At 48.8% G+C, this 12,274-nt stretch overlaps 1 protein-coding gene across 1 annotated transcript; it reads right to left on the reverse strand.

The window, feature by feature from the left end:
• Positions 1–833: 833 nt before the first annotated feature.
• Positions 834–10,693, reverse strand: INMT (indolethylamine N-methyltransferase). Its single transcript, XM_054495060.2, has 3 exons — positions 10,528–10,693; positions 8,862–9,069; positions 834–7,384 (listed from the first exon to the last, which is right to left on the reverse strand). The coding sequence occupies exons 1-3, from the start codon at positions 10,679–10,681 to the stop codon at positions 6,955–6,957; spliced, it is 792 nt and encodes a 263-aa protein (XP_054351035.1). The 5' UTR covers positions 10,682–10,693; the 3' UTR covers positions 834–6,954.
• Positions 10,694–12,274: the final 1,581 nt, after the last annotated feature.

Genomic DNA, 12,274 nt, shown 5'->3' on the forward strand with positions numbered 1-12,274 from the left:
TCTTAGTCTACAGCTCTGTACAAACCTGGCTCCCTTGCTCTGATGGTTCAATTGGAGCACCTTCCTCTAGGTTGGTTACCTGAATATTTGAACTCCATGCACCTGGGCTGATGGTTGTAGGGATTTTTCCCTTCTACTTCAGTCTCTATGCAGCGACCATGATATATCCTCAGCTTTAAGGCAGGCCTTGAGGATAGTCACAGGGTTTCTTCTCTGTGACTATCCCAGGTTTCCTGGCTTGAGTCCTTCACAAAAACAAGGCTGTTTGGAGCAAGCAGCAACTAGTGCCTTCCCAGCTCAACTCTTGCCGAAGGGTGGCTGCTTTGTGAACCCCTTCCTGTCCCCAGCATGCCAAGTGCTGGGCCTCTAGGTCCAGAGCTGAAGGAGGCAGCCCTAGAGCCCTCATCCATTTCTTTTATTCCTATGCCTGATCATAATGGTTAGTACCCGTTTCCATTCAGAGTGACAGAAAAACTCAAATAAGAGTAACTTAGTAAGGAAGTACTCAAAAAAATAAGGGAGTCATGTCAGAAGAACAAACCACCCAGCTTAAAAGGGCTCCTACTGGCTAAATCTGTATATCAGAGTAAGTTATGATAGTCACAGATTATAACCAACTGAATAAAATAAGAACCCATGAGTCCATGTTTATACATATACATATATATATATATAGATATATAGATATATAAAGGAGAAGGGAAAGCCTCTCCTTACATTTGAATGTGAACTCATAAATGTAGAAAGGATGATGGAATTTGCCAATCATCATTTGGCAACCAGGATAATGATAATAATTCATTCAGACAAGAATCATCAATGGATGCTAAAACTGGTGGATACAGGATATTTATGTCATCTCAAAGAATCTCTCCGTAAGATACTGCTTAATTACAAAGGGGAAAATGTTCACTTTATGATGGAGAAGTTGGCCAACCCATTAACCAAGTGATCAAAGTTATCGTCCCCAGCCAGAGGACTGTCAATGTTATACACCTCCTCATGCACTGAAAGAGACACAACACCACTTCTCTGGCATTTCTGCCATAATAATAATAAGGGTAACAACAATATCAGTGACTTAAACAAGATGAAAGTCTGTTTGTCTCTCATATAAAAACCCAGGGCTCATGAGTGCTTCACATTATTAGGTTCCCAGTTTCCCTCTGTCTTGTTTCTCCGCCATGTGTGGCCTTGATCTCCTAAACCAAGATGCCAGCAGCCACATTCCAGATCACAGGACAGGGTAAAGGATGAAGAGTAAATAGCAGAGTCTAGGTTTACCACATCTTAAGGAAGGCTTCCAGAAGCTGGTACGACACTTCTGCTCAAATCCCTTCGGTCAGAACTCACTCACTTGACCGCACAAAGCTGCAAAGGGGACTAGGAAAGATAGTCTTTGTTTAAGGCAGCCTTGCCCAGCTAAATGGAGCCCAGCTAAAAAATCTATTACTCTGAAGAAGTTAATGGGCATACTGGGCACGGGAGAACAACTAACAATCTCTGGAACACTGGTGTTGTTTTGTTTCAAGATGTCATGTTTCTATACCTCTGGTTCTTTTTATTAGGATCTCAGTTCATGACACCCCACATGCTTATTGTACATATAACATGCCCACATGTGCAGGATCTCAGAGCTCAAGTCCTGCAGTCCTTGATCTCCACATGAGCCTGGGCCTGTCTCACTTCTGTGCTTGTACGCAACTGTATGTTTTTATAGCTTTTCCCATAAGTAGAGGCAGCTGCCTACGAAAATTTCTCCATGACCTCGGTGCTGCCTAAGCTGAGATGACCAGAATGGCCAACTTTTGTTCCTTTCCTTTCTAGATAAGCAGTTCAAATGACTCTGGTAAACAACCATGTTCCCCGAACTTGGGTTTTTTCAGAGTTCTAGGAAAAAGAATAAATGCAGGGTTTTTGAGATTAGAATGGAGTCGCAAGATAAGCAGCATTTCTCAGCAAGGAGCCAAGAATGCATTAGGATAAGATAGGCTGAACTTACAGGCAGAGGGCAAAAGAGCTGTGGGGGTTTCATCCTCCTCTTCCCCACCTCCCCCACAGCCCCTTCAACCTCCAGCTCCACCCCCATAAGGATACGGGAGTTAGAAATAGGTCAGGAAGAAATTGGGAAATGTACATCCTTTTGAGCCTATGAAATGCTTCTGCTGGCATCTCTCCAAGTCTGGCTTGGCCTTGATACTTGATTCCTATGATGTGGTGGAGGTGGATAGGTAGGAAGTGGGGAGTACCACACAGATAATAAATCTCCTGTGTCTTCTGTTTTCAAATTCATGTTACTTCAGGACCACAGGGGCCATGACTTAGGAGTGGAGATGGGTTTTTGTGTAATTAGCCACAACACACAGGTTTTCCCTCTGCTGGGAATGGCTAGCCCTTCTTCTCTCCATCAGCCATCAGTGAACTATTCACTCTTAGCTCTCAGCTCACAGATCACCTCCATGAAGGCTTCCTGGACTTCCCCCAAGCCTAGTTAGATGTTCTTCTGGCACCCCTGTGAGATGACAATGTGGGGTCCAGGTTAAGCTCAGGCTCTGGAATGACAGTGCTTGGGCTCATAAGCCCAGCTCTCTACTTAATAGCTACTTTGAGAAAGTCTGTGCCTTAGTTTCCTCAGCTGTAAAATGGAATTTCAAAATAATACTGTCCACATGAGCTGTTGTGAGAATTCGGTGAGTTCTACCTGTGGCTGGCCTCATAAAGGCATTATTCACAATAGCCCAAACACAAACACAACCAAGTGTCCATCAGTGGATGAATGGATAAACAAAATGTGGCATATCCATATGATGGTATATTACTTAACCTTGAAAAGGAAGGAAATTCTGACACAGTGCAACATGGATGAACCTGAAGACATTATGCTAAGTGAAGTAAGCCAGTCACAAATGGACAAATACTGTATGATTCCACTTATATGAGGTACTTAGGGTAGTCACATTCATAAAGACACAGTAGAATGGTGGTTGCTGGGAGCAAGGGGAAGGGAGACCAGGAGTTACTGTCTAACGGGTACAGAGTTTCATTGTTGCATGATGAAACAGTTCTGTGGATCAATGGTCATGACTTACAAGTCTGCCTCTCTGCCCCAAACAGAAGGTTCCTTCTTTTAGTCACAATGGGGTTTTCTTCCCTAAAGACTCCTTCCCCCATAGTCTTGACAGCATATCACAGGTTCTGCCCACTGGATAGAGTAAAACAAAATGTTTTATTAGAGCATGGAGAGAGTACTTATGGACAAATGACAGAGCACAGCATAGTCACTCAGTCCATCCCAGCCCCGTTTCATAAGCTAGAACAGCTTCCACAGCCCCCAAAGATTCCCTCACACCCTTGCCCACTCTCTCCTTCCAGGCAGCCAGCTGACTCTCTGCACTGAGCCATCCAAGGAGCAGAGCCCCGGATCTGGATCCTGTGTCTTTTCCCTGTGTCTTGGCCAAATCGCTCACTAAGGGAGGTCCTGACATCACAAGGAGGGGGCATTTGTAGCCTCCTTTCCTTGGCAATCTCCTCTCCTGGACAGTGCCTGGCTGCCACCTGGCAGAAGCCGGCCCCTTTTTGGCTGCCTCAACAGACACTTCACCTGTCTTTAAAATTCCCTACAAGACCTATTTTAGCCACTAGTATTCCCCTGTTTGTGGACATGAGCTCTCAGGGATCCACATCGGCTGGACCTCCCACTTCTTCCGCCTATTGATCATTCTGCCATGAGCATGTCTAAAACTACCCATATTCGGCAAGGCACAGTGGTTCACACCTGTAATCCCAGCACTTTGGGAGGCCAAGGTGGGCAAATCACCTGACGTCAGGAGTTCAAGACCAGCCTGGCCAACATCGTGAAACCCCGTCTCTACTAAAAATACAAAAATTAGCCAGGCATGGTGGTGGATGCCTGTAATTCCAGCTGCTCAGGAGGCTGAGGCAGGAGAATCACTTGAACCCAGGAGGCGGAGGTTGTAATGAGCCAAGAACATGCCATTGTACTCCAGCCTGGGCAACAAGAGCAAAACTAGGTCTCAAAAAAATAAAAATAAAACTACCCATATTCAATGCCTTTCCAGACAAGGCTGGAGAGGGCTGTACTGAGAGAAAAGCTGGGGTCCACTGGCTCTCTGGGGTAAAGCATGAGCCAGGAAGGGAAGGAATGCTGGCAGGGATGTTATCACAGAAACGAGTCTATGCTAAAAGAGAGCCCAAAGGGAAACAGGGCCCCCTGCCCTTCCAAGCCCGGTGGGGAGACCTGGTGGAATGAGGGTACATTGGGTGAACGAGGAGTCAGAACACCTGAGTTCTTATTCCAGCTCTGTCACCAGCTTGCTGTGTGTCTCTGGACAAGTTGCTTTCCCTCTTGGGACCTCATTGCCCCTGACTATTAAAAAAAATGGAGATTTGGCTGGGCGTGTTGGCTCACGCCTGTAATCCCAGCACCTTGGGAGGCCGAGGAGGGAGGATCACTTGAGGTCAGAGGTTCAAGACCAGCGTGGCCAACATGGTGAAACCCTGTCTATACTAAAAATAAAAAAATTAGCTGAGTGTGGTGGTGCACGCCTGTAGTCCCAGCGACTTGGGAGGTTGCAGCAAGAGAATCGCTTGAACGTGGTGCAGTGAGCTGAGATTGCACCACTGCACTCCAGCCTGGGCGATAGAGTGCAACTCTGTCTCAAAACAAACAAACAAAAAACCCGGAGATTAGACTGGGTAATTTTGAAAGACCATCTCAGCCCTGACCCTCTGGGGGAATAACATCAATGGGTCAATTTGCGCAAAACATTTTACTTTTTAAAGCACAAAAATTTGCTGGGCATGGTGGTGCACGCCTGTAATCCCAGCTACTCGGGAGGCTGAGGCAGGAGAATCACTTGAACCCAGGAGGCGGAGCTTGCAGTGAGCTGAGATTGCACCATTGCACGCCAGCTTGGGCAACAAGAGTGAAACTACACCTTAAAAAAAGCACTTTCACCATCCTGGCTAACACGGTGAAACCCTGTCTCTACTAAAAATACAAAAAATTAGCCGGTCGTGGTGGCGGGCACCTGTAGTCCCAGCTACTGGGGAGGCTGAGGCAGGAGAATGGCCTGAACCCGGGAGGCGGAGCTTGCAGTGAGCCAAGATCACGCCACTGCATTCCAGCCTGGGCGACAGAGTGAGACTCTGTCTCAAAAAAAAAAAAAAAAAGCACTTCCACATCAATGACTTCCCGCTGTTCTTAGGATGTTCCTGTAGATTATTAGATTAAATCTCATGGATAGGAATACGAGGCCCAGAGAAGTGAAACAATTAGTGGCAGGGCTGAGAGTAGATTCCAGGTCTCCTGGCTCTTATCAAGGTTGCTGTGCCCAGGGTGTACCCACACAAAGGCACAGATTGAGGTTGAGGGAAAAAGGGAGGCTGACAGGTGCTCAGTAGTGTGACCCAATCAGCCTTAAGGAAGGGACACCTTTCTCTAATTGGTCTGCCCAGAAGAGTCACCTTGTTCTCATAGCCCTTCCACAGGGAGATGGAACAGCTTTTCTCAATTAATCAGCCCTGAACACTCCTTTCTGCAATGTGTCCATCTACAGAAGCACCTCTTCCTAATTTGCACAAGGGCACCTTATGTACGAGGAATACCCTTGATCCCTGGGCTGCTCCTCTTCTTACTTGGTGTCTGTCAGGTCCTGGGGTCCAGGTCCAGCCCATGCTGAAGTCTGAGGGGAGTGGGTAGATGGACAGAAAGAACACTCAGGGCCCATAGTCTGCCCTGTCTTGGCTGCTTGAGCCCGTGGCTTCCACACACAGCTGTGTAGCCTTCTCTCCCTTGCCTTCAGGGTCAGCAGCTTAACTTTTTCTCTCTCTGGGAATGAGCAAACTGAGCTGTGTCCTGCCTCCTTCCTGTCCATCTGCAAGACGGACAGCTTTGGCTCTCTCTCTCTCTTTCGCTGGGCGCCAGCGCACCTGCCATGTTAAGCCATGTTGAGCCGAGCCGAACCCCAAGAGCCTCCGTACAGCATTAGCAGGACAATTACCTTTTACAGACAACAGTGGCTCAGACCAAGTATGAACTTACACAAACAGGTTATATAACAAGTGGAGGTGTGTGCCTGTGCACCAAACCCACTGAGTCATGCGGGCATGGATCTCTGCCTTGGCCTGTTCCTTGACCAAAGCACATCCATGTACCTTACACTTGGGTCTGAAGTAGGGTTGCCAGATGAAATACAGGACACCCAGCTAAATTTGAATTTCAGGTGAACAACAAATCATTGTTTGGATTAAGCATGTTCCATGCAGTTCTGGGGGCATACTTAACCTTAAAGATTTATTTCATTTATCTAAAATTCAATGAACTGGGGCAGTCTGTATTTGCTAAATCTGCTGACCTTAGTCTAGAGGCAGTGGTATGTTCCAGCTGACTCCAATCAGCTCATGAGAGTCAACTGCAAAATGTTTAGATTTATGAGCTGGTTATTAAACCACCGGTGGCTTGAAATCAACCATGGTGGGAGCATTTACACCACAGAAATTGGTGACTGCCACACATCAGTGCTTTTCCTTTACAGAGCTGGTTATAAAACATTCCCCAATATACCACTGTCCAGAGGTTTCCTTGTCCTTAACATATTGGGTAGACTCAGAGGTTTCCTTGTCCCTATTAGGTAGACTCTGAAACCACGTCCCTGGGTGCTCCACAGTCACACAGGAGTCAGATTGCATCTAAGATAACTGTAAGGCTTAGTATACTAGAAAATGGAAAATTCCACTCCTAGGATCCTAGAATGAGGAATGTTGGAAACTTAGAATTCTAAAACAAGGATGTTAGAATCTCAGAATTTCAGAAGATGGAATGTTAGTGTTGAAATCAGAGGCTGTTAGACAGTATCCATTCCTCACCCCTCTCTAGCATACAGATGGCCAAGGCCTCATAGCCTGACCAGACCTCTGGCTGGCCCTCCTGGCTCAAGGCCCAGGCTTCTTGCGAGCCACAATGAAGCAGACCCCATTGTTGGCAGCATTGGTGACAGAGTAGCTCTGGGGACTCTGTAGGAGCTGCTCAATGTCAAAGCCAGCATCCAGGACAGCCTGCTCCACCTCCTCCTTCTCCAGGGCCACGCAGGAAAATTCACGCTTCCCCACCATGTAGGACGAGAGCCGAAGCGTGACCGTGGTCACCAGGTGGCCACCCGGCTTGAGCAGTGAGGCAAGGTTGCACAGTGCAGCGCAGTAGGCATCAAGGCTACAGCAGGCACACTCCATGGCCAGCAGGGTGAGCACACAGTCGGCGGGAGGCAACACAGCTGGGGCCAGCGGGTTGCCCAGGTGGACATCGCACTTGAGCACCCGCTTCACCGTTGCCCGCAGCTTCTCCTCCTTCTCCTCCCATTGGCCGCTGCAGAGAGAGAGAGGGAGTCAGGGAGGCCCTTTGAGGTTCTGAAGGGAACTCTCAGTCCACTGTGACCAGCAGATGGAGATGATCTCTGGATCCCCAAAGATTGCTGTCCCTGAGTCCCTGTGTGACCTGACAGCAGGCTCTTCTTCAATCTGAGCCTCAGTTTCTCCCAAAGAAAAATGGTTAGGGAGAATGGCTAGAACAATTATAGGAAACTTTCTCTCTCTGATTCCATGTGAGCCCCCTTCCCTTAATCTCCAGGAGGGACAAAGCCACCCCATGCACAGATGGGGCAGTTAACAAACATTATTGGATGGATGGATGAATGAATTAATGAATTTACTACAGATAATGTATGAATATAGCTATCTTAAAAATATAATTTTGAGTGATGAAAAGCAAATAGCAAATGACACAGAGCAAATTACTCTGCTATAAAGCTCAAAGGTGACTAAAACTAAATTATAGATTGTTTAGATATACATAAGTATGCAAGAAAAAATTTTTGGAAAAGGGAATGATAAGCATAAAATTCATATTAGTGATTACCTGAGGTTGGGAAAGGCAGAGGCAAGGAGTCACAGAGAAGAACAGGTAAGTCTTTATTATATTCGAGTACTCAGGTTGGGTGGTGAGTTCACGTCATTATACATTAAGTCAGTCACACAGGTACAGACAATAGAGGGAAGAAGGAAAGATGGATGGATGGGTGGGTGGATGGATGAATATGGATGGACATGGATGGATGGATGGATGGATAGATAGATGGATATGGATGGATGGGTGGATGGATTGATGGATGTATAGACGGATATGGATGGATGGGTGGATGTATGTGGATGGACGGATGGATGGATATGAATGGGTGTATGGATGGATGGATGGATGGATATGGATGGATGAGTGGATGGGTGGGTGGATGGATGAATATTGATGGATGGATGAATGGACGGATGGATAGATGGATGGATGGGTGAACGGCTAGCTGGATGGATGGATGGATGGATGGATGGATGGATGGATGGATGGATATGGATGGGTGGGTGGATGCATGAATATGGATGGATGGATGGATGGATGGATGGATGGATGGATGGATGGATGGATGGATGAACCAGTGGGTGGATGGATGGATGGATATGCATGGATAGTTAGACACATAGAAGATAGAAAGGTAGATATATAGATGAGGGTAAGGAAGGAAGAGAAGAAGGAAGAGATGAAAATCATCTGGTTTTCAGTGTTCATACTTGACTATATCACACCTCAACATAGTCCTGTGATCAGAGACTTGCCCTTAAAACTGATGTAATCCTGAAACTTGGGGCTCCATCTACTCTATCCCCACCACATGACATCTGGTCCTATACCTGAAGGTCCTACTGTCCTGAAAATGTCAGAGACAACAAAGAGGCCAGGGAGACTTCTGAGAAAGAAGGTTGACTGGGAACCCCCTCCCCAACCTCTGCACACCTACCTGTTTCCTTCCAGCTCACAGGCGAATTTCACCACCGGGGTCCAGTCATAGGCCCCCGGCTCCTTCTTCAGCCACTTTTCCAGCTCCTCCCGGTTGCGGTCGGTAAAGTCGGAGAGAGTGATGTCTTGGAAGGACTCACAGGCAGCAAGAACTTGGTAGATGGTAGGACCTGAGCCAATGTCGATCAGCGTGTCCCCTTGGAGGCCTCCTGTGGGAGGGAAAGACTGGTAATGAATGGGTAAAAGAAACGAGACCCAAGGCAGACACAGGGATGAAGACACACACCCTGGTCTTACCCAAGGGGCAAACGTGCTTGGTGGTTATCACAGATTGGTGGCTCCCTGTAAGCCAAGCCTCATGCCAAATATTTTATATGCGTTAATTTCCATTTACACCTCAGAACTACCCTGTGTAGTGACTACTATCACTATTTTCATTTTACAGATTAGAAAACTGAGTCTGTAAAAGGTTAAACAATTAGCCCAATATCTTTCAGTCAAGAACATAAGCCAAGAGTATAATATTTCTGGGACAGAGAACAGAGGCCCAAGCCTTACTCTGGGGAAGATTCGGGCTGGAGAGTTCAGAGAGGACATGCTGGGGGCAGTGGCCCTTTAAGTTTCAGGCTGACTCGGAGCTGGGAGCCTCCCCTGGAAGTCCAGCCCTTCCTGGATGGGTTTCTTGTTCCTTGGAGGGGGGAGGGGTGTAAGCATACAGGAATAGGAAGCCGGGGCTAAGGAGATGATCTGGGAAGATGGCCCCAGGAGTGAATCCAGGGTCACCTGGAAGCTGGAATGAAGCATGACTTCCAACATTCTGTCTGGAACCCTGGCGTGGGGCCATCACTTGGCCTTCCAAGCTTGGTCACACCCAGTCCGGCTGTTCTCTGATTTCTGCCTCCCACACCGGCCTGCTCCTCCAGGCTCAGCAGACTTTTAACTCCCTCTTATCCCACAGACCACCAGGAGACTCACCCTTACTGTTCCCCAGTCAAGTGCCCAAAGTGAGGACATGGCTGCTTGAGTTTAGAAGACACGATCAAATCATGGGGTCACCACGGGGAGGGCAGTGATCATCGGGAGACAGGCAGAAGTCACCATCCGTCGTGCAGATGGCTCAGTTGAGGTCCTTGGGGTCTGAGCCCCTTGCTCAGGGTTGAGACCCCACCTAGCAATCCTTGTCCCAGGGCAGGGCTTTTCCAGGTCCTCATCACAGACACATCTGGGCTGCACACTCCGGGCACAGGTGATCCTGTCCCACTGCAACCCCACTGTTTGCCCTTGGCCTTCTGTGGTCCCCAGAGGCCTGGCTGTGCAAGGTCAGGACTGAACTTGATGATGACCTGGAGAGCCTTTTCTGCTCCACCCCAAAGACCTAGGGGCTAATGGAGAACAGTGTGGGAACTGCACGGGGCTGTGCTCTTCCCATAGGTCCTAATCCTTCAGCTGGCCCTAATCCCATGACACACAGCTCCTGAGTCACGGGAAGACAGACTCAACCTCCAGCATAACAGCTGCCCAAAGAGAGGGGCAGGGCCCCAGAAGCTCCCACAGCCCCTCCCCAAAAACCCCTAGAGGAGACCAGCTTGCCCCCAGGACACCTTCTCCCCATCCCCATCCAGGTTCCTTGGAGAGAGGCTCGAGGGGAAGGGCCACCCTCTGCTCACCAGGGCCGAAGGTCTTGTGGAGACATTCCAAGTTAAACTTCAGCATCTCGGCCTCGGGTGAGGGGCTGCCATCGAAGCTGTAGTAAGTAGCCAAGTAGTCCCTGGGCAGGAAGTGCTTCTGGTACTCATCACCCCCAGTGAAGCCACCCTCCATGGTGTCCCTGAAATGTGCCCCCTCCTTGCTGTCAGGTCTTATGAGGGCTCCAAGCTCTCCAGGCTCCACCCCCAGCATTCCAGCCTCATCCCATGGCTCCTCCCAAGTATGCCTCTCCTTGAGCTTCTCCTTCTAGGCGGATGCAGAAGGGAGTGCATCTCTCACCACTTCCCAGCCACACTGACACACCTGAGGTTTCCCCAACCCCAGAGCTATGACAGCTGGGGCTGCAGCCGCCCTGGCCCTGCTGCCTCTAGGGATCAACCCATGTCCGTCAAAGGCAATTGATGGTGCCCAGCCCTGGGTGCAACTCTCAGCCCTGGCAGCCACATGCTGCTGTGTGGCCTCCAGTAGATGTCAGATCTATGTTTCCCCACCTGTGTGCCCACTTCACTGACTGTAAGGACCAAAGTCACTCCTCTAAGTCACAGGTGTTGTGACCTGAGTGCACAGTGAGATCCCCATCTTGTCCCCTGATGGTCAGTGGGGCCCAGTGGCTCTCTCTAGGCCAGGCAGCGGGCACAGCTTCATGTATCCCCCATCCCTGCTGGAGAACACAGTTCAGACCCCAGGAGGGAGAGCAGAATGGCTGACTTGGCATCACTGTGCAGGTCACTGGGAGAAGAGCAGAAATTGTTGTCAATCTCCATGAATGAGAACAAGGGCGCCTCGTCATAAAGCATAAGCTGTCAGAGGGGTCCTGGCTTCCTGGCCACTGACTCACCAGGCAACTCCGGGTAAGACACTCCTGGCCTCAGTCTTCTCTTTGAAATGGGACTGGGTTGTAAAATCTCCCACAGACAGAGAAAAGCTTAGTCTCTGTTTTTGGCACTAGGAAATGGCTCTGACTTGGCCACAAACCAGACAGAAATGAATCCATTACACTGGAGGTTCAGGCCTCTTGCCCTGAAAGTGGGAAGGACAGGAATGCCTTGTTCTGGCTTTAAGTAAACAAACAATTCTGAATCCACAGGGCCCAATAGACGGGGGATGCCACAGAGGCAGGAACACCCAGTGGTCATCAGGGCCTGGCTTCCAAGGGGCGGGTGCCTGGGCAGCCTCCAGGGAGGCCTGCGGCTGTCATGCTGGCCTGCAAAAGGCATACAGAGCAGGCGGGAAACTGCAGGGCTTGCGTTACATGATTGGAGGAGTGTGCAACAAAGGCACGGCACTAACCAAGTTGTGAGCAGAGTGGAAGGAAGACATATGGTACCTCTATTAGTCAGGGTTCTCCAGAGAAACAGAACCCAGGATGTGCACACTGAGAGAATCTGATCTATTTTAAGTAATTGGCTGTGTAATTGTGGAGGCCAGTAAGTCCAAACTCTGAAGGGTGGAACCAGGAAAAGCCAATGTTGCAGTTCAAGTCCAAAGACCAGCTGCTGCCAGAATTCCCCCTTGCTCGGGGAAGGCCAGTCTTTTGTTCTACTCGGGCCATCAGTTGATTGGATGAGTCCCGTCCACATTATGGAGGGCAATCTTCTTTACTCAAAGTTTAAATGTGAATTTCATCCAAAAACACCCTCACACAAACAGCCAGGATCATGACTGACCACCTATTTGGGCACCATGCCCTAGCCAAGTTGACTCATA

Source organism: Pongo pygmaeus, chromosome 6 (genome assembly GCF_028885625.2).
Source record: "Pongo pygmaeus isolate AG05252 chromosome 6, NHGRI_mPonPyg2-v2.0_pri, whole genome shotgun sequence".
Lineage (NCBI taxonomy): Eukaryota > Metazoa > Chordata > Mammalia > Primates > Hominidae > Pongo > Pongo pygmaeus.